Source organism: Podarcis melisellensis (genome assembly GCF_964234715.1).
Source record: "Podarcis melisellensis genome assembly, chromosome: 15".
Classification (NCBI taxonomy): domain Eukaryota; kingdom Metazoa; phylum Chordata; class Lepidosauria; order Squamata; family Lacertidae; genus Podarcis; species Podarcis melisellensis.
This window is the reverse complement of record NC_138532.1, coordinates 29,550,093-29,574,602: the sequence shown is the minus strand read 5'-3', so window position 1 is coordinate 29,574,602 and position 24,510 is coordinate 29,550,093. Positions and strand designations below refer to the sequence as shown.

The 24,510-nt window shown below is 47.6% G+C and overlaps 1 protein-coding gene across 4 annotated transcripts in view; it reads right to left on the bottom strand.

The window, feature by feature from the left end:
* LOC309357422 (septin-4-like) overlaps window positions 1–24,510 on the bottom strand; it is a 56,522-nt gene that overhangs the window by 6,526 nt on the left and 25,486 nt on the right. For 2 of the 4 annotated variants that reach the window (XR_014163126.1, XR_014163127.1), the window contains one exon: window positions 14,467–14,599. Coding sequence is in view for 2 of the 4 variants with exons in the window: in XM_081889564.1 (XP_081745690.1) it covers window positions 2,387–2,435; window positions 2,588–2,750; window positions 4,886–4,982; window positions 5,896–5,997; window positions 7,409–7,526; window positions 8,680–8,814; window positions 10,777–10,900; window positions 11,740–11,826; window positions 12,693–12,786; window positions 14,273–14,599 (1,296 nt within the window). In the remaining 2 variants the exon portion in view is untranslated. Of the gene's footprint in view, window positions 1–2,186; window positions 2,436–2,587; window positions 2,751–4,885; window positions 4,983–5,895; window positions 5,998–7,408; window positions 7,527–8,679; window positions 8,815–10,776; window positions 10,901–11,739; window positions 11,827–12,692; window positions 12,787–14,272; window positions 14,600–24,510 lie in introns of those variants that run through there. The other 2 variants (XM_081889564.1, XM_081889563.1) reach the window with 2 other exon arrangements.

Sequence of the window (24,510 nt, the reverse complement as noted above, 5' to 3'; positions counted from 1 at the left end):
GTGACCCGGAAGTGTCTCCGGACAGCGCTGGCCCCTGGCCTCTTAAGTGAGATGGGCGCACAACCCCAGAGTCTGTCAAGACTGGCCCGTACGGGCAGGGGTACCTTTACCTTTACCTTTTTCCAACGTATCAGAAGTCGAACGGAACGGATTACATTTGAGAACTGAGGTACCACTGTACTACATTTTACACAACCCTAGTAGTCAAAGCGTCCAGAGTGAGAGCAGGGCAGAAGGGAGGAAAAAACTGCATGCCTTCGTGCCACAGTGCAAGACGGACAGGAGGCTTCTCCTGAATAAGATCTCGCTGTAACAACGACAGGTGTGTGGCCACACACGCCACACACTCCCTAGTCTGGTAGGTGATTTTTGCCCCCCCCCCACTTGTTTGGTCTACGTCCCTGGTGGGGTCTGGCTTCCCCAACCCCTAGGTACACCTCTCTCTGTGGTGTGTGTGTTCTCCTGTCCTTTGGCCGAGTGACAGGAATTCCAACTCCAGGGAGCAAAAGGGCAGTCACGGAATGTTGGCAAACTGCAACTCTCGTTGAGAAAGCGAGAGGTCAGTTTAGACGGGGACTGAATGCAAGCAGAGCATGGTTGGCTGGAAGGAGGCAGAAGAGGAAGGCGGCTAAGAGCAGAGGAGATCCAGAACGGGGTAAGAAGCTAGCAGCCCGAGGGAAGGAAAAGGGTTGTGGGTTAAGAAGCGTGGAGATCAGGGAATCACGAAAGGATGGGGCAAGATCTGAGAGGAAGAGGGATGTGGAAAAGAAGGCATTAAGGGGCTGAGGGAGGACTTGGGTAGGTGGGCCGTACATGCTTCTAGGATGGAAGGAGAGGGTGGGCATATGAGCTTCAGAGACCGACAAGCTACAGACCAAAGAGGCAGAGAAAGCCACTAGGGGGAGCTGGAATTCAATCTACCGGTTGGAATTAACCAAAGCAAACTCATGCTGGGGAGTCCCTGGGATGACCACCTCCAACCTGGAACCACCTAGATGTTCTGGACTAAAACTCACGCAGCACATAGCCTGTGGAACTCCCTCCCACAGGAGGCAGTGATGGCCACCAACCATGATGGCTTTAAGAGAGGGTTAGACAAATGAATGGAGGAGAAAAGATCTACTGAAGGCTACTAGTCACAATGACTGTGCTCTGCCTTCAGTGATGCTTCTGAATACCAGCTGCTGGAAACTCCCATAAAAAAAACATCTGGAGGGAAACAGCTTAGCAGGGGCTGCCCTAGTGGAATGGTTACTGATCCCTCCTTCTTACGGAGGGAGACCTCTCTACCCTTGATCATTTTTAGGGTACTCAGCCTGAGGACAGAGCCTGTTATTGTGGTTGATCTCTTATCTAGTTAGTTCATAAGATTTATACATCCCTTGATTGCAAAACAAAGCAAGACATCACACCCGGTTTACGGAAAGAATTAAAACAATAAAAACATCAGCGGTTAAAAAGAGCTATTGAAAAATAATTAAAATCAACAATAAGCTGAAAACCAGAATAAAGCACACATCAATGTTCTGCGTGCCTGGGTAGGCTTGCCTAAACGGAAATGTTTTTAGCAGGCCACCAGAAAGAGTACATCAAAAGTCAAAGAGTACAGCCTAAGTCAAGAGGCAGGGAGTTCCAAAGTGCGGAACAGTTATTATATGCTATTTCCGCAAAACTAAGTGGCGCTGTGGGTTAAACCACGGAGCATATAGGACTTGCCAATCAGAAGGTTGGCGGTTCAAATCCCCCCGACGGGGTGAGCTCCCATTGCTCGGTCCCTGTTCCTGCCAACCTAGCAGTTCGAAAGCACGTCAAAGTGCAAGTAGATAAATAGGTACCGCTCCGGCGGGAAGGTAAACAGTGTTTCCGTGCGCTGCTCTGGTTCACCAGAAGCAGCTTAGTCATGCCGACCACATGACCCGGAAGCTGTACATCGGCTCCCTTGGCCAGTAAAGTGAGATGAGCGCTGTAACCCCAGAGTCGGCCACAACTGGACCTAATGGTCAGGGGTCCCTTTACCCTTTATGTTTTTAAGTAGTCAAGTGGGTGTATAAGGGGTAAGGTGATCCTGCAAGTAAACTGGTCCCAAGTTGTTGGGTTTGTTTGTTGTTGTTTTTGTAACCCTTTAAGAGTAAAGGGGTGGGGGGCAGGCAGTTTCTTAAAAAAAAATAATGCTCCAAATAAACCAATGGATTTCAATTGTGAATAATTTATTTAAGTTGCAAAATGGTGGCCTGTTGTGATTTTAATAAACTCAAGTCCTGCTTTGGGGGGGCGGGGGCTAAAACAATAGTGTTTTCTGGGGTTTTTTAATAAAAAAAGAAGAGATAATGATCTTGGAATCGTAGGCAGCGCTAACCTTCCTGCAGAATCCTTCTCTCTCTCTGTCTTACACCCTCGCCCCAGCTGGGGGCGCTCTCCATCTCTCCGCCTGAAGCCTGTTATTAGGGTGGAGGGGGCAAGAGTATGTTATTGAAATCGGGGAGGGGGAGTCGCACTCTGTCCCAGAGCGGGGGCATATCCCCCCCCCACTCCCTGATCGCGCCAGCCCCAGATAACACATGCAAGCGCACACAGGCTAACGGCTTACTTGCGATTCCGCTCTTTGACCACCATCCTGGTCATGCTCTGGATGCACTGCGCCCGGTAGTTCTCGTAGTGGGTCTCCCGCGTCACGTCCTTCAGGTCCTGCATGTGGGTCCTCACCAGCATGGTCCGCAGCTTGACAAAGTCGCAGTGCAGAGGGTTCTCCACTGTGCGGGAGAAGGCAGCATTAGCAGGCGGAACTCCCCACCACATGAGAGGGTAATGGTGCAAATGAAGACGCCTTTAAAAGTGTGTTGTTGGGGGGTGGGATTGTACAAATTCATGGGGGATAGAGAAGTCTGGTTATTGTGTGGCTACTAGCCATGATGCTCCTGAATAGCATTTCCTGGAAGCCGCAAGAGTGGAGAGGGCTCTTGTGTTTGAAACCTGCTTGCGGGTTTCTCACAAAGGCATCTGGTCAGCCACTGTGAGAACAGGGTCTGGACCCAGGAGGGCTTTTCTTATACAGTGGTACCTCGGGTTAAGTACTTAATTCGTTCCGGAGGTCCATACTTAACCTGAAACTGTTCTTAACCTGAAGCACCACTTTAGCTAATGGGGCCTCCTGCTGCTGCCGCCGCGCAGCCGGAGCACAATTTCTGTTCTCATCCTGAAGCAAAGTTCTTAACCTGAAGCACTATTTCTGGGTTAGCGGAGTCTGTAACCTGAAGCATACAGTGGTACCTCGGGTTACATATGCTTCAGGTTACATACGCTTCAGGTTACAGACTCCGCTAACCCAGAAATAGTACCTCAGGTGAAGAACTTTGCTTCAGGATGAGAACAGAAATCATGCACTGGCAGCGCGGCAGCAGCGGGAGGCCCCATTAGCTAAAGTGGTGCTTCAGGTTAAGAACAGTTTCAGGTTAAGAACAGACCTCCTGAACGAATTAAGTACTTAACCCAAGGTACCACTGTATTCCAGCTTCCAGATCCAATTGTTCAGGGCCGGAGCAGGCATTATAAAAGGACATGGTGTGATGTATATCATTTAAAGCCCCCCCCCAACCCACCATTGCCACTCTTCTTTATTGGCCGATACTTGGGGAGGAGGGACAGTTAGAGGGGGGGGGGACACATCAGGTCACATGCCTTTTTCCTCTGCATGTTACCAGAGAGATGCAAGGAGATGGTTTGAGGCTATTCCTTTCTCTGCACACAAGCCGTGCATTCCTCTGAACACCTGTAGTTCAGCACTCAGGAAGGAGGGGGAGAGGACAAAATCTTTCTGGGACTTCTACCCCACTGCTTGCAAAGGTAAGACACCCCACTGCCAAAATTAATTATTTCAAGCCCCTGTAACTGGTCATAAATTCAGTCCCTGATCAGTTTTGGGCTGGCTTTGCTCTGCTTCCTGCATGGGCCCGCTAAGCAATTTGTTGCTGCTGCTGCTGATGTTGTTGTTGTTACTACAATTACTGCTACCAAAATTTCTATGCTGCCCTTCATCCGAAGATCACAGGGCCATTTACAATAAAAACACAAAAATGCACACCATAATAACAAACTATAACAATAACCGCCCACCAAGAGTTTAACAGGCTAACTAAACAAAGGGATGAGAGGAATGTTTTTGCCTGGTGCCTAAAGATATGTTATGAAGGCCAGCCTCCCAGGGGAGAACATTCCATGAGTGGGGAGCCACCAGAGAAAAAGGCCTGTTCTCGTGTTGCCACCCTCTGGAACTGTTATAGAGGAGGCACATGAATAAAGGCCTCCAATGAAGAAGCTCAAGGTGGCAAACATGGTTCACCTCCTTCACATTTTATCCTCACCTCAACCCTGTGAGGTAGGTTAGACTGAGAGTAAGTGACTGGCCCTAGGTCACCCAGTGAGCTCCATGGTCAAGTGGGGATTTGAACCCTGGTCTCTCCCAGGTCCTAGTCCAAACACTCTAATCAATACATCACACTGCCTCTCTTGAGACCAAGCTCTGGCCTAGTTTAGGCATCATGGAAAGTCAAATGTTTGTTTGTTTGTTTGTTTGTTTGATTGATTGATTGATTGATTGCATTTATGTCTCACCTTTTCCTGCAAGGAGCTCAAGGTGATGGACATACTTTTCTTTCCCCCCATTTTCTCCCTACAACTCTGAGAGGTAGATTAGACTGAGAGGCAGTGGCTGAGCTCAAGGTTGCCTAGTGAGATTCATGGCTGAGTGGTGGGGATTTGGTCTCCCAGGTCCTAGACCGACACTCTAACCACTATGCCATGCTACCTCTTGCCTCCAAATTCAAGATGAGTGGCTTTCCTTGCAGGCACAGCAGAACCAGCACAATCTAGGAAAGGCTGTGTTGGTTACCTTCCACGATGCCCCACGGATACAGCCTCCCACGGATCCGCCGGCCTTTCGTCTCCACCACCGTGTTACTCCCAATGACGGCGAAAGGGATGCTCTCCTGGAAGAGAACAGGGGCAGTCAGGGGCCTCGTGGCATTGCAAAGAACACAAGTGACTGTTTGCAAAATATTAGGAGCACAGAAACAGGGAAGGGATGGCTCAGGAGGTTTCTGGCCTGGGTCACTTTGAAAAGCATTCGTTTGTAAATCTGCTCCATCCATGTTTAAAAATATATATATTTATATTCCACTTTTAAGGAGTTCAAGGTGGCATATATGAGTCTCCTGCACCTCCTCATTTAATCTACACAACAACCCTGTGAGGTTGGTTAATCTGAGAGGCAGTGACTGGCCCAAAGTGAACTTCAGGGCTGAGTGGGATTCGAACCCTGCTCTCTCAGGTCCTAGTCCAACACTCTAACCGCTACACCACCCCTGGTTCTCCATTTCCATCTTAACGGAATGTTAAGTTATCATGGGGTGTAGCTCAGTGGCAGAGCACCTGCTTGGCGTGCAGAAGGTCTCAGGTTCAATCCCCAGCGGCATCCACAGGTAAGGCTGAAACCTGAAACCCTGGAGTAGCTGCTGCCAGTCTGTGCAAAGAATACTGAGCTAGATGGGCCAGTGGTTTAACACCATATAAAGCTGAATTTCAATGTTCTTACATTTTCACACACACACGTACAGTGGTACATCAGGTTATATACGCTTCAGGTTACAGACTCCACTAACCCAGAAATATTACCTCAGGTTAAGAACTTTGCTTCAGGATAAGAACAGAAATCTTGCAGCAGCAGCGCGGCGGCAGCAGGGGGCCCCATTAGCTAAAATGGTGCTTCAGGTTAAGAACAGTTTCAGGTTAAGAACAGACCTCCAGACCGAATTAAGTTCTTAACCAGAGGTACCACTGTATAATGTATTTAAACAGACATTTCAACACATATTTTTTCACAAAATATATCTTCCCCCTCACCTTGAGGGCTTGATCCTGAAGCTTGAAATCCTCATCTTCATCCGAATCACATTCAGGAAACTGGTAGATGCGGATTCCAAACTGATCAATTTCATCTCGGATCTGAAGAAGAGGAACTTAAAATTTATACGCAGCTCGATTGTAAAGAGCAAACAAACCTCAAAGCCCTTTACAAAAAAAAAAAAAATTAAATTGCCAATAAGAAAAACTAGCAACAACCATCTAAGACATTCGAAAAGTTAAAATAACCATAGACTCTAAAAGCAGATTAAAACTCGCTTCAGCTTTCTAAACGTTTTGGTAGGCTTGTCTAAACTAAAATGTTTTTAGCAGGTGCCGAAAAGAGGGCAGTGAAGGCGCTTTGCCTGATATCAAGAGGAAGGGAGTTCCAAAGTGTAGGTGCCATACAACTAAATCCGGGTTCTAACAAATGCAGAACGAGTATTACATGGCATCTGTTCCACCAACTGAGTGGGTGTGCATGGGGTAAACAAATTCCTAGAATCCTAGAACCGTAGAGTTGGAAGGAACCCAAAGGGTAATCTAGTACCCACAGCATCTGGTTGGCCACTGTGAGAACAGGTTGCTGGAGCTGACGGACTCCCTTTGGCCCGATAGTAGCCACGAGGCTCTCCAGATGCTCCTCTGGCTGGCATGAGAGGACAGTGGCGTAGCGTGGGGGGTGCAGGGGGGGCCGGCGGCACCGGGCACAACATCTGGGGGTTAGGGTTAGGGGGCGCAAATCCACGGGTTAGGGGGCGCAAATTACTTGCTTTGCCCCGGGTGCTGACAACCCACGCTACGCCACTGTGAGAGGATCTCAGGTCACAGCAGATATCCTGGGACAAAGGCGCTTCTCCTGAACTTCCCACCGCCCGGGAAAGTAGGCAGGGCCACCAGGAAAAGGTTTTTAAATATACTTTTAACAAAAAACCAGAGGCGTTTTTGTTACGTATAATTGGAGACAAAATTCCTTAAAAAGATGCACATTTATTTATGCATGCTACAACGGCAGCAAGGATACTTTTGGCTCAGAAATGGAAGCAGCAGGAACTTCCAACAATGGAAGAATGGCAGACTAAGATGATGGAATATGCAGAATTGGCAAAGCTAACGGGGAAGATCCGAAATCAGTGCTGCGAACTGTTTGAAAAGGACTGGAGTAAATTTATACAATATACAAAAGAAAACTGTAAACATTTGAAAACGTTTGTAGGTTTGAGTTGAAATATTTTGTAATGTTAATATTGGGACCTGGTTTACATTTAATGAGGTAAATTTTATTAAGAAAGAAAGAAGGTAAATAAGTGGTTACAGAAATGCTAAGATGTAAGTGATTATTTATGAAAGCCAGAGAGTGGGATGGGGGGAAGTCAAAGCTCAGTTTGAGCATTGTTTTTTGGTTATGAGATTATGTAATGGAATGTGATTATGGTAAAATGTAAACTCAATAAAAATTATTATTAAAAAAAAGGAAGGTCCTCATCTCCCCTCCCCACTCCCAATTCCTCACCTTGTTCTTCATTCGCTCGACCTCAGAAGGCATGAGAGTGTCTGCTTTGGCTAGAACGGGAACGATGTTGACTCGCTGGTGGAGAGCCTTCATGAACTCGACATCCAGAGGCCGCAGCCTGCCAAGGAGAGACAAGGCAAGTCTCAAATGTACAGCGCGCGCACACACACACACACTGTTTGTGTTAAGTTGATTCAGCTCAGTTCAGAGGATGGCCGCATCTGGCTGTGCTCTGATGTCTATCGATCCCACCTTCGTCGCCAGTGTTAAGTTGTGGGCGAACATATCAGACGACACAGCGATTCTTCCAAAGCAGCTCTTTATTTGTAAGCTGGAACAGAACTGAACTGAGGAGCTCAGTCAGCCTGCTTATATAGAGCTCCACTAGAATGCAACAGTAACCATTTTCTGTAACTAGCCAATCACTGAACATCACTTTCGATCCTTCATTTGCATAACTATCTACAGTATCCCCCTGCTGGCCCAGGGTGAGAACTTCAGTACATAACAGTTTGGGGAAGACTCAGTGGCAGAGCAACATGCAGAACATCCCAGATTCATTCCCCAATGGCAACTCCAGGTAGGGTTTGGAGACACTCCTGCCTGAATCCCTGGAGAGCTGCTGCCAGTCAGTGTAGACAAAACTAAACAAGAGGAGCCAATGGTCTGACTAGCATAAGGCAGTTTCCTAATTAATCCAGCTCTCTATTCTCAACCATAAGGACTAGAATCTTTGTTTTTAGGGGAAGGTCTGCAGCTCAGTGGTAGAGCTTGGGAGACAGATCCCTGCCTGATAAACCTGGAGAGCTGCTGCCAGTTAGTGTAGACAGCACTGAGCAAGACAAGCCAATGGTCAGACTCAGTATAAAGCAACTTCCTGTGGCCCTAGGCTTAGTTTCTGTTTAGTTTTTTTATTAAGTGATTTATAAAATTTTCAAAACAAAGTAAGGAAAACTTCAAAATTGTATTTCCTTTGCTGCATAATGAGCCCAGGTGATGTGGTCCAAGATGCACACTGAGGTCTTAGCTGATTGTTTTGCAACATCACCAAGTTTTGTCTTTCTATTCAAATTATTTCATTGAATCGTAGAATTGTGAAGCTGGAAGGGACCCCAAGGTTCATCTAGTCCAACCCTGCATGGCTTGGACGTTTTGCAACAATTTGGGACAGATCCGTCAGTTTCAGCATCTCATCTGCCCAATTTTTAGTCAAGTTCTGCAATCATCCCATGCCCCTCCCAGAGCCCAGGCAGGCCAGACTCAGTTCGTACCCGTGGCCAAAGGGCGAGATGAAGTAGAGGCAGCAATGGACACGGTTGTCCAGGATGTTCTTCCGGTTCAGGCCGCTCTCGTCCCTGAAGTACTGTTCAAACTGCTGGTCTACGTAGTCAGCCACAGGCTTCCAGCTGCAGAGGGAATTAGGCAGGCTTTAGAGTGCAAAGAGTCCCCGATGTGGTGCCCACGGGCGCTAGCGTGCCCACCAGCGTTTCCCATAGCGCCCACAAAAGGTGTGAGTAAATATCCTGAGTTCCCCAGCCCCATACCTAATCAGAATCTAGGCAAATCATCTGCTATGGCTTCTGTATTTATTTGTTTGTTTGTTTGTTTGTTTGCTTGCTTGCTTGCTTCTCTACTGTTATTATAATCATATTTTTGTCTGTTTTTACCATAGCAACTCAAAGCAGCTTACAACTATTTTAAACAAACCAACACAAGCAGACATTAAAAGCAACATTTAAAAAAAATCTGTGCTCTGAAAAATTAGATTAAAACATTTTGCCTGAACGAAAAGGTCTTAGATAAATGAAAGCCAAAGACCTGGTGAAAAAAGAAAGCTTTGTATTTCTTATTTTATATTTACATTCATAATTTAGATTTATATTCCACCTTTTTCTTTCCAATGAGCTCAAGCTGGGCTACATTACTCTCTCTCGCTCCTCATTTAATCCCCACAACAACCCTATGAGGTTGGTTAGGTTGAGAGGCAGGGGCTGGGCCTTCAAGGTCACCAAGTGAGCTTCAAGGCCACGTGGGGATTTGAACCCTGGTCTCCCAGGTCCAATTCCGACACTCTAACCAGTACACTATGCTGGCTCCCTTGGCTTCTGTAGTTTCCTATCCTGAGCCATTTTTTAGGAAGATCGCCAAAATCTACACTTCCGACAAGGGTTGCCATGAGTCCAAATTTTCTGTGATTTCCGCCCAGACGCTATTTCCGAATTTCACAGGGCTGTCTGTGAAGATGGTTCATAAACTTCAGCTAGTGCAGAATTTGAACATATTACACTGATCCTGGTCCAACTGCACTGTCTACCAATTAGCTCCAGGCCCAGTTCAAACTGCTGGTTTTGACCTATAAAGCCTTAAACAGCTCAGGACTGCAATACCTCAAGGATCGCCTCTTTCCAGATGAACCTACCCAAACCCTGAGATCATCTTCTGAGGCCCTTCTTCATGTGCCTCCTCCACGAGAGGTTTGGAGGGAGGCAACACGAGAACAGGCCTTCTCTGCAGTGGCTCCCTGTTCGTGGGATGCTCTCCCCAGGGAGGTTCACCTGGTGCCTTCATTATACACGTTTAGGCCCCAGAGAAAAATGTGACATCCAAAGCCCTTTTAAAATGTGTTGGGGAGGGGACTTTATTTGGGTGTTTTTTTAAAAAAAAATTGATGTATTTTGTGTTTTTATATTGTGATTTTATGTTGTAACCACCCTGAGACTTGTGGGTATAGGGCAGTATACAAATTCAATAGTTAGATAGTAAGCTAATAATAATAATAATAATAATAATAATAATAATAATAATAATAATAATAATAATAATACAATCGTACCTTGGAAGTCGAACAGAATCCATTCCAGAAGTCCGCTCGACTTCCAAAATGTTCGGAAACCAAAGTGTGGCTTCTAATTGGCTGCAGGAAGCTCCTGCAGCCAATCAGAAGCTGCGGAAGCCCCGTCGGACATTCGGGTTCCAAAGAACATTCGCAAACCAGAACACTCACTTCCGGGTTTGCGGCGTTCAGGAGACAAAACATCCGAGTACCAAGGCATTCGGGATCCAAGGTACAACTGTAATAATAATAATGATGATGATGATGATGATGATGATAATATCCCCAAATGAACCCGTTTCACTGGCAGATCAAAGCACTGCAGCTCTCGCCTGGATCCTGCTCTCATGGGATTTACCTGCCTCACAGCCAGTTAGACTTTGTCTTCCACATATTATTTTTATCCCTCCTTGGCCCCCACCCAAAGGTCAATGGCTTAATGGGATTCCCTCCAAGCAGCTCTGCTGAGAAGCTGCCAGGGCTAATTCCTCTCTGCTTCTCTGCTGCCCCCCAACCCCCTGGGAGGTGGCCGTACCACTCTGTGTTGTTCAAGGCATCTCCAAAGCCTGGCGTGTCCACGATGGTCAGGCGCAGTTTGACGCCCTTCTCCTCAATGTCCACCACATGCTTGGTGATCTCCACCGTCTGGAGGATCCGTTCTGGCCGTGGGGAAGATGGAAGGAAGGAGTTCAGAACATGGAGGGTTTGAGGAGGAGCAGGGGGCCCAGAGGGAGTAGGAGAAGATACCTCACCCTCAAACCCTGAGAATCCCTCTCTGCCAAGAACAGAACCAACAAATCAGGGCAGGATGCGTCCAACCAGGTCAACGTTCTGGGTATAAGAAGCAGTGGCTGTCCCATCCTCCTCACTGCTTCATCACCAGCATCTAAGTATTGGAGGTAGACTATTCCTAAACATGGAGGGTTTCTTTAGCTGTTACAGATAGCAGTCGCTGGCTGGCGTGACCCCCATGAGAACTGCCTTGCAGGGGTCTGCTGAGCCCAGAAAGGCCTGCAGCTCAGAGTTACAGCACTTGCTTTGCATCCAGAAGGTCCCAGGTTGCATCCCAAGTAGGGCTGGGAGTGCGTCCTGCGTGACACCCTGCTGCTGCTGGTCAGTGTCAACAATACTGAGATAGGTGGATCCATGGTCTAGCTTGATATATGTTGCTATGTCTTAAGGGGAAAGCCATAGCTCAGTGGCAGAGCATGTGCTTGGCATGTAGGAGGTTCCAGCTTCCACTCCCACTGGCATCCTCCAGGTAAGTCTGGAAGAGATTCCCCGCCTGAAATCCTGGACAGCTGCTGCCAGTCAGTGCAGACAATACAGACCCAGTAGCCTGACTTGGTAGAAGGCATTTTCGTATTCCATTGGGAGCCAGCCAGATCCCCCCTGTGTGGCCTGAGAGCAACACCCCCACCTGCTCCCCCAGTTTAGCGATTCCGCTGTGTCAGAACAGGGGCAAAGGCTGGTCCAGAACTCCCACCGACCGACCTACCTTCGGCATTTAAGAGTTTGCGGTCTTTGTACAAGTCTGTGAGGAAAAGGCTGTTCACCAGGGTGGACTTCCCAAGCCCGGCCTCTCCTGGGAAGAGAAAGTGGGGGGGGACAAGCAAGATCAGTCAACAGGAAGGTGGATCCTTAAGAATCAGACTTTTGGGAAGAAAAGGAAAAGTGCAGACCAAAGATAGCTTATTAAATAAAGAGAACAAGCTCAGGCCATGCTTAAGGTGGTACTATTTAATATTAAAAACTTGGGACCAGTTTACATTTGAGGTCGCATTATCCCACTTGACTGCTTTGATCTGGCCCTGTTACAAGTGCCACATAATATTCGTTCCTCATTTGTTCTTACAAACCTGATCATTTGGTGTGGCAGAATCTACACTTTGGAACTCCCTGCCTATTGAGATCAGGCAGGCGCCTTCGCCATACTCTTTTCGACGCCTGCTAAATACATTGGATATCCACAAGTTCTAGTGTCATGGGGGACGACGACCTTTCTCTACCCTATTTTCTCATGCCATGCCTAATTCCACATACTTCCATCATGTCTCCTTCTACTCACCTTTCCTCTCACCTTAAAAGCCCATTTCCTCATAAGGGAGTTACTAGTGTGGATGACTATGAGGGAAAAGGTTAAGGCATCCACCTTGGGGTGGCAGCTTTGCCCTCTGATGTGCCACCACCCTCTGCCAGCCGCAATTTCCATCCTGATCCGGTACTGGCCAGAACGCAGTCCCCAGAAGGTCTGTGAACCACCCAAAAGTGCGTTGGAAGTGCTCCTAAACGTACAGCTTCAACATAAGTTGGCAGAGAGCTAGAAACTTGATAGGCTGTTTTAATCAGAATTCATTGTCGTGCATTGCACTGGATCTACCTTGAAATATTCATGCGTAATTGAGAAGGCGGGAAGTGGGAACAACTGCCCCCCCTCAAGTGCCCTGGTACCTGCAACCATGAGAGTGAAATCGAAGCCCTTCTTCACAGACTTCCGGTGGACTTGATTGGGGAGCGTGGCAAAACCCACATACTCTTTGTCATCCTGGAAGGAGGGAGAGAAGGAAGGAAGGAAGGAAGGAAGGAAGGAAGGAAGGAAGGAAGGAAGGAAGGGGAAATGTGTGGTTAGAAGAATCTCAGAATTCCAAACAGCTGGAGCAAGTCAGTCCAAACCACTTATTCATATACTTGTTGTTGTTTACTAGCCATCGTATCCTTGAGAGGCCTGGCCTGGTAAAAGGTTTGAAAGACCCTGCAACAAAAATCATATGCTCTATATTGCCTAAGAGAGAAACACCACCTAACTGGACAGTCCTACATGCATCCACTCTGAAGAAAATCCCATGGAGTTCAATGTGTGCTGGGTATACTCCACATGCTATATTATTTCTACCATCTCCAGCGAGGTCCTCCCAGAGATTGCTCGTGAGATTTATCAGTTTATTTAGAACACTTCTTAGCCACCCTTCAGCCAAAGCTTCCACCAAGGCAGGGTGGGCAAAAGTGTGAAGGAGATGAATTCGCAGGATGGTTGGAAAACATGTTAACATAACAAATGACAGGAAGGCAAAAGAACGCATATGCCATGCCCACGAAACAGTGGCGTAGCGTGGGTTGTCAGCACCCGGGGCAAGGCAAGTAATTTGCGCCCCCTAACCTGGGGCAAGGCAAGTAATTTGTGCCCCCTAACCCGGGGCAAGGCAAGTAATTTGTGCCCCCTAACCCGGGGCAAGGCAAGTAATTTGCCCCCCCAACCCCTAACCTGTCGCTGCTGCCAGCTTCTTCTTGCTGCTGCCTGGTCTGGTCTGGTGTGGTTCTCTCCCACGCTTAGCGCTGTGCTGGGCGGCCGCTGCACTGTCCCTCCCCCAGATAGTCCCTCGCTCTCTCTCCGCACCGCACGCCTGGCACCCACCCCCTCCACAGTGGGCGGCGACCTGGCGGCTCGGCTCAGATTCGCACAGCCAGCACTGCAGTGAGAGAGAGTGAGTGAGCCAGGTAGGGGCAGAGAGCTGTGAGTGCGAGCGCGCCCCCCCCGATGTTGCGCCCGGTGCAGCCGGCCCCCCTGCACCCCCCACGCTACACCACTGCCACGAAAGCTAAGCACCCGCCATTTTAAGAAATCTAAACTGGGTTGAGGAACCTGCACTCAGAAGACTGGGCAAGCTTGTTTTCTGCCACTACAGAGGGCAAGACCCATACAACCCTACTCAAATGACAAGAAGATTCTGACTAAACATTAGGAAAGGCAAGAGCTGATTGGCAGTGAGGCAGACTACCAGGGAAGGTGGAAGACTCTTGTTCATTGGAGGTTTTTAAAGAGAGGTTGGCCATCTACTGGCGATTCCTGCATTGCAGAGAGTTGGTCTGGATAACCCTTGGGGGTCCCTTCCAATTCCACGGTTCTATGAACCTCAGGAGATGAGGCTAAAGATGCCCACCTCAACGCCAAGAAGTTTGGAGCTGGTTGTGTACGGGAAGCTTGAGAGAAGGAAAGCCAAAGTGAGATCCGGGAGAGGGGGTGTTTGCCATACCTCATCAGACTCATAGGGGTCCAGCCTGCCCCAGGGGCTTCTGGGACGGGACGGGCTGGGGGGCGTTGGAGCGGCCATGTGCTGCTTGAGATCCAGAGGCCGGGGGCGGTGGAAGCCCTTCTGCTCCTTCTCTTCCGAGGCCTCGTCGGGGAGGGTCCTGAGCGCTGCACTGGGGAACATCTCGGGCTCTGCGCCGCCACCGCTGCGGCCCCTGTCCTTCCAGGCCTCTCCCGGCTCCACACGGCGGAAGCCCTCCTCAGCCGGGTAGTCGTTGAGGAAATGGACCAGCTCGGCCTCCTCCGAGTCTTCCTTCAAGAGGTGCTTTATCTGAAGCAGCAGAGGAAGAGAACAGGAAATGCACGTAAACACAGGGTTTAAAACGGGGGTCTATCATGGGAGTAAAATGTGGGGGTCACAACCTTTAAAACCTGCTTCCAGTTTTCTGAGGTTAAAGAACCACACAGGTGGTATCGCCCGCCTTTGCAAATGTCAAAACTCTTTCTTTCCAAAACAGGTAATTGTTGGATGGGTTGTGATAAACTTGGTACATGTTTATTGTGGGAATATAAGTTGGCACAAGATTTCTGAGATTTAATTTTGACAGTATTACTGTAATTAGTAATTAGTATTACTATAGAGAATCTAGGTTTGTTGTCCACACTCAATGTTACTGAATATTTTTGTTGATAGCAATGTACATATATAGTCTAAAGAACTAGTCTTATAGATGATCTTGGCAGCTCAAATAGTTATGGCAGCACAATGGAAAACAGTCCAAAATCTTACACTGGACGCGTGGTATAACTCGGGAATACAGCTAGAATGGAGAAAATTATGCATAATTTGATATTTCAACAAGGACCAGAACCTCAAGGCGCTTTTTAATATGATTTAGCATTCCTTTGTTATGAAGCAAAACCATCAATTTCAAGGCAACCCTCATCACAAGTCTGGCAAATCTGGAACTATGCTTGATAATCAGAGAACGCTAATATTTTTTTCTTGGATTTGGCTATTTCAACCCATGTGCAACTGTACTCATTCTATGTGCCTATTTTATAGTTTTGTTTTCCATCTTTTGATTTTCATCTGTTGTTATAACAGTTCTCTCAGTTTTATGTACATTATTAAATGAAACAAACAAACTTTATAAAAGAAAAAAAATGTGATCTGTTTATTTTCCTGATCTTGGTGCAATGAACTTTCTTCAAACTTTCTTTCCAACCAGGGCCGGCTCTAATGTTAGGGAGAGGGAAGCAGCTGCCTCAGGCGGCAAAATGTGAAGAGGTGGCAGTGAGGTCTGCAGGACGAGGCACCACCTGTCCTGCCCCTGAGCTAGCATTGCACTCCCTGTTGTGGACAACGACCCTGCCTGGTCACTATTGTTGAAGTCAGATACAACTACCAGTCGCATCACCTCATTTCCATCTAAGACAGCAAAATGTCTTGGGCCAATGCCACTTCTAGCTACCTGCAGCCTTCAGATCATGGCACAACTATTATTAGCTCCACTGCCAATTCATGTCATGTCTCCCAAGTGCTAATGGTAGCAGTGTTGTAGCCACAGCAATCTTGGTAGACTTCTTCTTTTCTTTTTGTTCTATTCAGTAGTCTTGCAAACACTGAGTCTGCCAAGATCGCATCTTGGCTTATTTCCCTGCTCCCATCTCCCAACCCGAAGATACCAAATTGTAACTTATTCATTCTATCTTACCATATAAATAAAATTGGAAGGCTCTTATCACGCAGCAGTTTCCGTAGCTGCCAATAGGGGGCCGCACCAACTCCAGCATTATGACAGAGCAGGACGTAAGAGAGGGCACAGCCATCGTGGCTAGTAGCCTTTGACAGCCCTCTCCTCCATGAGTTTGTCTAGTCCCTTTTTAAAGGCATCTAAGCTGGTGGCTAAGGGACACAGGTGGCGCTGTGGGTTAAACCACAGAGCCTAGGACTTGCCAATCAGAAGGTCGGCGGTTCGAATCCCCACGACAGGCTGAGCTCCTGTTGCTCAGTCCCTGCTCCTGCCAACCTAGCAGTTCGAAAGCACGTCAAAGTGCAAGTAGATAAATAGGTACCACTCCGGCGGGAAGGTAAACGGCGTTTCCGTGCGCTGCTCTGGTTCACCAGAAGCGGCTTAGTCATGCTGGCCACATGACCCAGAAGCTGTACGCCGGCTCCCTCGGCCAATAAAGTGAGATGAGCGCCGCAACCCCAGAGTCGGTCACGACTGGACCTAATGGTCAGGGGTCCCTTTACCTTTAAGCTGGTGGCTATCACTGACCCCTATGGGAATCAGTTCCACAGTTCAACTACACGCTGCGTGAAAATGTACTTCTATGATTGTATGATTCCTTTCATGTGTCCTGAATCTTCCAACATCCAGCTGCAACGGATGTCCCGAGTTCGAGTGTTATGAGAGAGGGCGTAAAACCTTTTTCTAGACACTTTCTCCATGCCATCCATAATGATAACCTATGGAGGTCCACAAGGCCTCTATCCCTGATGAACGCAAACCCACAGTGATAACCAAAACCCCAGCATTAAATCCCATAACAATAATACCATAGCAGTGCAGCGTTTATATCGACGCCCGTTGCCAAAATAGGGGTGGAGGCAGAGAAATGACAGGAGGCAGAAGGAAACATGTAGCTACAGTCAACTTTGCATGCACCCCTTAATTCTGGAATTAATTCCAGAAATTCTCCAGCTTAAATTCATACTCGTAGAATTATAGATTCAGAAGGGACCCAAAGGGCCATGCAGGAGTCACAGCTAAATTGAGGAAGAGTCAATGAGAGGAACAAGGAAGGAATGCAACAGGAAAATCCATGGTGCTTATTTGCATCTTCCAAACATAAAGAGCTGTTGGGTCAACCAAGGAAGGAAAGTGGGTTAGGCCACAGGAGAAGCTAAGACAGCTTGAATCAGGGGTCCATGGAGGAAAATCCAGAAGGCTCCCTCTCCCCACATGCCGAGGTCTTACTGCTTGCTCCCTGGGGATCCTGGCAGGCTCTTCCGGATGCCCAGGGAGGCCAGGATCAGCATCCTCCTCTCCTGGGGCACCAGCAAAGGGCATTTCTGCTGGGCAGGGTTGGGTCTCTGTGAAGTCATCCTGGGCTGGCAAGGTCTCTTCCACCTCTGCAGCCTGAGTCGAGAGTACAGGGCAGGGCACAGGAAGAGAGGCGAGAGAAGTGGTTGGGACGGCAAAAAAGAGGGACAGAAACCAGAAGATGGAGCAAAGTTAAAGCAGATGGAAATGTCTCAGACCCAAACCACACACCGGGGGGGAGCTAAGGCAAGAGGATGTTTTCATTGCATAATGGTTGTTGTCATAGATCAGGAACCAATTGCAACCCTCCAGATGTTTTGAACTCCAGTGCTCGCCATGCCTGGATGTCAGCCTTTTTGTCCCTTTTCGAATCATAGAACTTTAGAGCTGGAAGGCACCCCAAGGGTCATCTAGCTCAACCCCCGGCAATACAGGAATCACAGCTAAAGAAACCCTGAAATGTGGCCACCCAACCTCTGCTTAAAAACCTCCACCACCTCCCAAGGGAGTCCATTCCACTGTCAGGCCGTTCTTGCCATCAGAAAGCTGTTCCTGAAGTTGAATCTCCTTCCTTGTCATCTGAATTGATTGGTTCCGGTCCTCCCCTCTGGAGCAGCAGAAAACAAGCTGGCTCCATCTTCCCCATGATGGCCCTTCCAGTATTTGAAGCTGTCTCTCCTGTAACATGCCATGCTGAATTTTATAAACTTCCACCATGTCATCTCTTACTCTGCTTCTTCACCTAAGTCCTTCAGTTAGAAAACCTCCTCCTTGCCCCCAAGCCCTTCGAACATTTGTTGCCGCTTTACACCAAATCAGGCAATGGGCCCATCTACCTCAGTACTGTCCCCACTGACCGGCAGCAGCTCTCCACAATTCCAAGTGGGGGTCTTTTTCTCAGCCCTGTTCAAAGATGCCCGGGAACAGACCTGGGACTGTCTGCGTGTAAAGCTATACTATTACACTATTTAGATCATTTGTTCATCTAGTTCAGGGTCAGCCACCTTTTTCAGCCGAGGGCTGGTCCACCGTCCTTCAGACTATGTGGTGGGCCGGACTATTTTGGGGGGGGGGGAATGAACAACTTCCTATGCCTCACAAATAACCCAGATGTATTGTAAATAAAAGGACACATTCTACTCATGTAAAAACATGCTGATTCATGGGCCGGATTGAGAAGGCGACTGGGCCGCATCTGGCCCACGGGCCTTAGGTTGCCTACCCCTGATCTAGTTCAATGCTGCCTACGCTGACTGGCAGAGGCAGCTCTCCAGCATTTTAGGCAGGGAATCTCTCCCTGAGCCTTACCTAGAGGTACCAAGGACTGAACCTGCATGCCACAAAGACGCTCTATCCCTGAGCTACAACCCTCCCTATATATAAAATGAGAACTGTATACTAATCCGATCATTGGTTCATCTAGCACAGTGTTGTCTACACTGACTGGTAGCAGCTCTCCAGAGTCCCAGGCAAACTGTCCTTATCAGCTGGAAATGCTGGAGACTTTTTTCATGCTTTGCGACTGCAGGATGGGCCCCCTCTGCCCAAAAAGAGGCGGCTGTTGCCATTTGATGCAGGACTGGCAGGAGAGGCTGCGAGCCTCAGCCGTGGGGTGGGGCAAGGCCAGAACGAGGTCAGGATGGCTCCCTCCTCTCCCCCCCCCAACAGTGCACCATCTGGAGAGGGGCTCTGCTCATCCACCCTAATCAATTTCACTCATTATGTCTGCCTAATTGCCGCGTCCCAGATCCCAGCCAAACTCGCCGACTCTGACCTTGGAGAGGTCGCAAAGTGGTGAGCGACTGCTTTAGGCCCATGCGGTTGAGCAACCAAACACACACCCAACAGATTCTGCGCTCCTGCTCTCTCTTTGAGCAGAACCTTCTTGCGAGAACATCAAGCTTCTAGACCTCAGCTTTTTCCTCTCTACCTCTCCATCCCAGATTTCAGTCTCCTCCCTTTTGCAGTTCCCAGGACCTACGCCTACCGGGAAGCAGCCCCAATTGGGCCCATCAATGCATGAAATCCTAGTCAGAAAGAGTTAGGACCCAAACAGCGCTCTCTGCCTTTGCAATCTTCAGGGACTGGTATACAGAGGCATGCTTCCTTTGAAAGAGGGAGAGCGTTCTAGCTAGTCGCCATGAATAGCCTTATGAACATAAAGAGATCCTTGCTGGATCAGGCCAGCGGCCCATCTAGCCCAGCATCCTGTTCTCACAGTGGCCAACCAGAGTCCCCAGTAGAAAACCTCAAGCTGGACCCGGGTGCAAGCAAACTCTCTCCTCCTGCGACTTCCAGAAACTGGTGCTCAGAAGCATCACTGCCTCCAACTGTGGAGGTAGATCTCAGCCACAATGGCTAGCAGCCGTCAATAGCCCTCTCCTCCTCTGTGAATTTTTCCAATCCTCTTTTCAAAGCCATCCAGGTTGGTGGCCATCACTGCCTCCTGTGGCAGGGAGTTCCACAGGACTTCCTTTTATCTGTCCTGAATCTTCCAACCTTCTGCTTTCATAGCATGTCCCTGAGTTTCTATTGCGGAAAGGGAGAAAGACTTTCCTCTATCCACTTTCTTCATGTCATGCATAATTTCTTAACACGTCCATCATGTCTCCTCTTCCTCCTTTTCTCTAAACTAAAAAGTCACAAACACAGAAACTCCACCCCCCCTTTCTTCTTACTGTCTACTGAATGTTGGTGTAAATTGCTAAGGGACTTCTTGTGTGTGAGGCAATACATAAATCTAACTAATCTAATAAACAAAAGCCAATAATGTTTCCTGCCGTGAACAACCTATCGCCAAGGAAGACACACTCTTGGAGCAGAATTCCCAGAATATGGTTGGTGCAGGCAAATTTGTCAATTTCAGTTTATCTTAGCTTCTCACTTGTACATTTCAGTTCTCTATAAATGCATGTCTATTTGCGAACCTTTTTTTTTTTTTTAAGTCCCTGTGAAAATCCATGAAAATTTCTCCTTCATATGCAATTCTTGGCTAACACACACATTTTTGCAAAGCAATTTCTCTTCATATAATGCATCTTTGCTTGCAATTTTCACCAACAGATGCATTCTTATGCACACTTTGCCTTATATAGTATATTCATTTTTCTACACATTATTTGGCTGAAGAACTTCATTGCTAAAAACTCGAGGGGCGAATTTTGAAAGACTGTTGCAGTTCAGTTTGCACATTGTTTCACAAAAGTGTGAATTCGTTACGTCCACCTTTCAATGCAAACTAAATCGGATTTCCCCCCACGTCCCTAGTGAGGTTCACCACATGGACCACACATACCATGTAACCCCCTTAGGTTCCAGCATGAAAGAAAGGCAGGATATGAACATTTTAAAAATTGAATAACTGAATAAAAGTCGAGAGAGGTAGATGTGCTCTGCAAAAGTGAGATCCTGTGAAATGAGCTTTCATGGACCAGAACCAAAACCGCCGAGGCTCTCAGAACAAGAGTCAGAAATGGCCACCGGTCAGGAATTCTTGCATTGCAGAGGGTTGGACTAGATGACTTTGGAGGTCCCTTCCAATGCTACAATGCTCAGCTTCCAGAGGCAAAGTCAACCTGTAAGCAACGTTAAATTTAAAGGGGTGGGGTTGAGAAGGGCAGAAGATTGGGTGCAGAAAATCTCCCTACTACGCCCCTGGCCCCCAGAGGGTGGACACATTGCTTCCCTTGCACCCCCCAGAGCCCCGAAAGGAAAGAAGGTGCTGCCCCTGATAGTGCCAGATCCAGCCCCAGAAACTGGGCATCCTCCTCTCCGCCTGCTCAGTACCTTTTGATCATTCGTTGGCTCTGGGACGGACGAGGCCATTTTCCACTCTGATGCGAGATCTAGGCTGCAAATGGAATATTTTGCTACAGGGCTTGTAAGATCAGGGGAGAGTGCAGTGGGATGAGCGCGGGGGGGGGGGGGGCGGAGAGCATGCCTTTCATTTGCATGGCCACATCCCAGCAATGGCTGCATGTCCTTCGACCCGCCTGGGGGCAGCTGTTTTGGAACAGCGTGCAATGGAAAGGGTTTCCGCCATTGGTGCTGGGTGGCAGAGGGAGGGGAGCCAGCGCTTACTGCCGGCTTCCATTCATTCACTTTGATTCCAAATCCTCTGAAGGAACAATACAGAAGCATCTCTGAGCATATGCAGAGTGCCCTGCACTTGCCAGTGAACTGGCCTCAGCCAGAAGAGTGATAAAGTTTCAAAAGCGTGGAGCTATCAGGACTTGAATGTGGATCACATCCCTGGTCTCTGAATGCCCTTCTTCTAGCAGGAGGACTGAGTTAACAAGAACGTAAGAAGCACCTACTGGATCAGGCCCCCGGCCCATCCAGTCCAGCGTCCTGTTCACACAACGGCCAACCAGATGCATGTGGGAAATCAGCAAGCAGGACTGGAGGACAGGAGAACTTCTGGTAGCTGACATTCAGAAACATTGCTGCCTCCCAATTGTGGAGGCAGAGAATAGCCATTATGGCTAAGAGACACTGATAGCCCTCTCCTCCTCCATGATTTCATCGAATCCTCTTTCAAAGCCATCCAAGTTGGTGGGCATCACTGCTTCATGTGGCAGTGAGTTCCACAGTTTAACTATGCGCCGCATGAAGAAGGACTTTCTTTTCCCCGTCCTGAATCTTCCAGCATTCAGCTTCCTGGGATGTTGACAAATTCTGGTTGTTATGAGAGAGGGAGGAAAACTTTTCTTGATACGTTTTTCTACATGCCAGGCATCATTTTACAAACTTCTATCGTGTCTCAGCATTTTTCTAAATTAAAAAGTCCCAAACACTGCTACTTTTCTTTACAGGAGAGTCATTCCATCCCAGTGATCATTTTGGTTGACCTTTCCCAAACCTTTTCCAACTCTACAATATTCTATTTGAGGGGGGACAGCCAGAACTGTACGAGGGGAAAACACTCTGCATATGCTCAAATGAGCTTGCGGTGTGAAGCCATCTTACAGGTTCAACAGGATGTCAGCTGGTTGCTTACAGCAGTCAGTAGGGAGGTCAATGCAATTCTCTTTTGAACAGTCAATTTAAATATTATTCATCCCTAGAAATCCTCGTCTCAGCATCAGCCAGCTTAGCCTATCAGCACATGAACTCAACCAGAAGTGAACGGCATTGCAGAACTTGTTAAATCTGAGTTGCGAGGAAGGCTGTTGGCCCGATTTGCAAATATTTTTCTAGCTTGATTAAATCATATGCCTTTTAACCAAGTAGTTTTGAACCAGATGGATTTAAAGGCATGTCCGTACCAGCAAATCTCAATGATTTAGCTTTCTTGTTCAGATAAGAAGAGCAACAATAGATCAGACTGAGATCTACCTAGTCTAGTCTCCTGTTTCCAATGCTGCACAGCCAACTGCTTCTGGTAAGCCAATGAATGGAGGGGAGGTTAACAGCCCTCCCCTGTTTTCTGACCCCCAGGATCCATTAAAATATTTTGCCTCCTAGCCTCTCCCCAAAGAGTTCCTCAAAAAGAGGGGCGAAAGAGGTCCATTATGCAAGGAAAAAGCTGTACTCTTTTCGCCAGCAGTGTTGAAGATCTGGAAAGTCTTGAGAAGCTATCCGCTGCCCCCAGATTTATTTATAAGTGAACTGTTGCTTCCGCCACACACACACAAACATGCATAGAATGCCTGGCTTGTTGCATGAGATTTTAAAATATATTGAGAATCTCTGGCATGAACTTCCGCATGTTGTAGAAAGCCATGGGAAAATTACATGAGTGGTGGAGGTGCTTATTTATTTATTTATCTCATGAAATTTATATACTGCATGGTTATTAAAAGGGGGGAAAAACCACTCATAGCTGTTCACAATAAAATTATCAATAAGAAGAATTAATTAGTATTTAAGACTTTATAAAAAGTAAAATAACAACAGACTAAAATTGATTAAAACTCGCAACGACTTTCTAAACCTGTGGACAGGCTTGCTCAAACAAAGATGTTTTTAGCAGGTGCCCAAAAGGAGCAATAGGGAAGTCTGATTATCAATAGGCAGGGAGTACCGAAGTGTAGGTGATGCCATGCTAAAATATCAAGTTCTTACAAATGTGGGGCGGGTGTTATGTGGCACCTCTAACAGTGGCAGTTCCGCTGATCGAAGCAGTCAAGTGGGCATCTATGGGTCTTGCAGGGGTGGGTGGTGTGAGAATGACCCACTGCTTAGAAATAAACAAGACCAGAAAGGCAGAGAGCATAGATCATTTCAGTGCAGAGAATGAACCAAAGTCTTCCTAAGAAAGATCCCAACAGGGACAGGCTGAATGTCCATCCCTTCTGATATCCCTGCTTCCAACAGGTGCCTCTAGTAAAGATAGCAGATCTCCTCTGTGGTTTAATCCCATTGCTTGGTATCCAGAGATAGGCTGCCTCTGAAGCCATTGTGAGATTCCCTTTCTTCCCCCTATGAATATGCCCAATTTTTTCATGCCTCTGGTGACCCATCCCATCCCACGGCCACAAATCCTACATGTTTGTTACACGCTGGGAGAAAGAGGCCCTTCCGTCTCACCCAGAGGATTTTGGGCCAGCTCAAGTGTATGATGAGAGGAAAACAATGTGGGATGCCCAAAGGGCGACTCAGGGAGGAGGTGATTGCCTCAAGGTCTCTCTCCCCCCCCCCACACACACCTCTCTCTCTCACACACACATGCACACACCTCGTTCCAGAGGGTGGCAAAATGAGGGCAAGAATCAGGGTGTCATATACATATACATATACATATACATATACATATACATATACATATACATATGTATATATACATCCTGCATTGATTCTGTGGGTCCCTACATTTCTACGATTCCTGTGAAATGAAATTAAAACCTCCCCATGTCCCAAAGAAGAATGTTTGTGTTGTTTGTGCAACTAGGCCAAAGTCTGGTTAATGTTGACGTTGCTTCCTTACTAACGCTCACTTGGGTGACCCTGGGCTAATCCTTCTCCTCTCTCAGTGTGGCCTACCTCACAGGGTTGTTGTGAGGATGAAACAGTGGGGAGAGGAGAACCATCAACATCTCCTAGAGCTTTTTGGAGTGAGGGGGAATATAAATGTAAGAAGAAGAAAATGTATTGCTGGATGAGAACTTTGTGGATTTTGTATTGTCGCGTTTAAAAAATAATTCTGGCTTTTATGCATTTTGTTCAGTTGTTTTCTGACTTTTTTGCT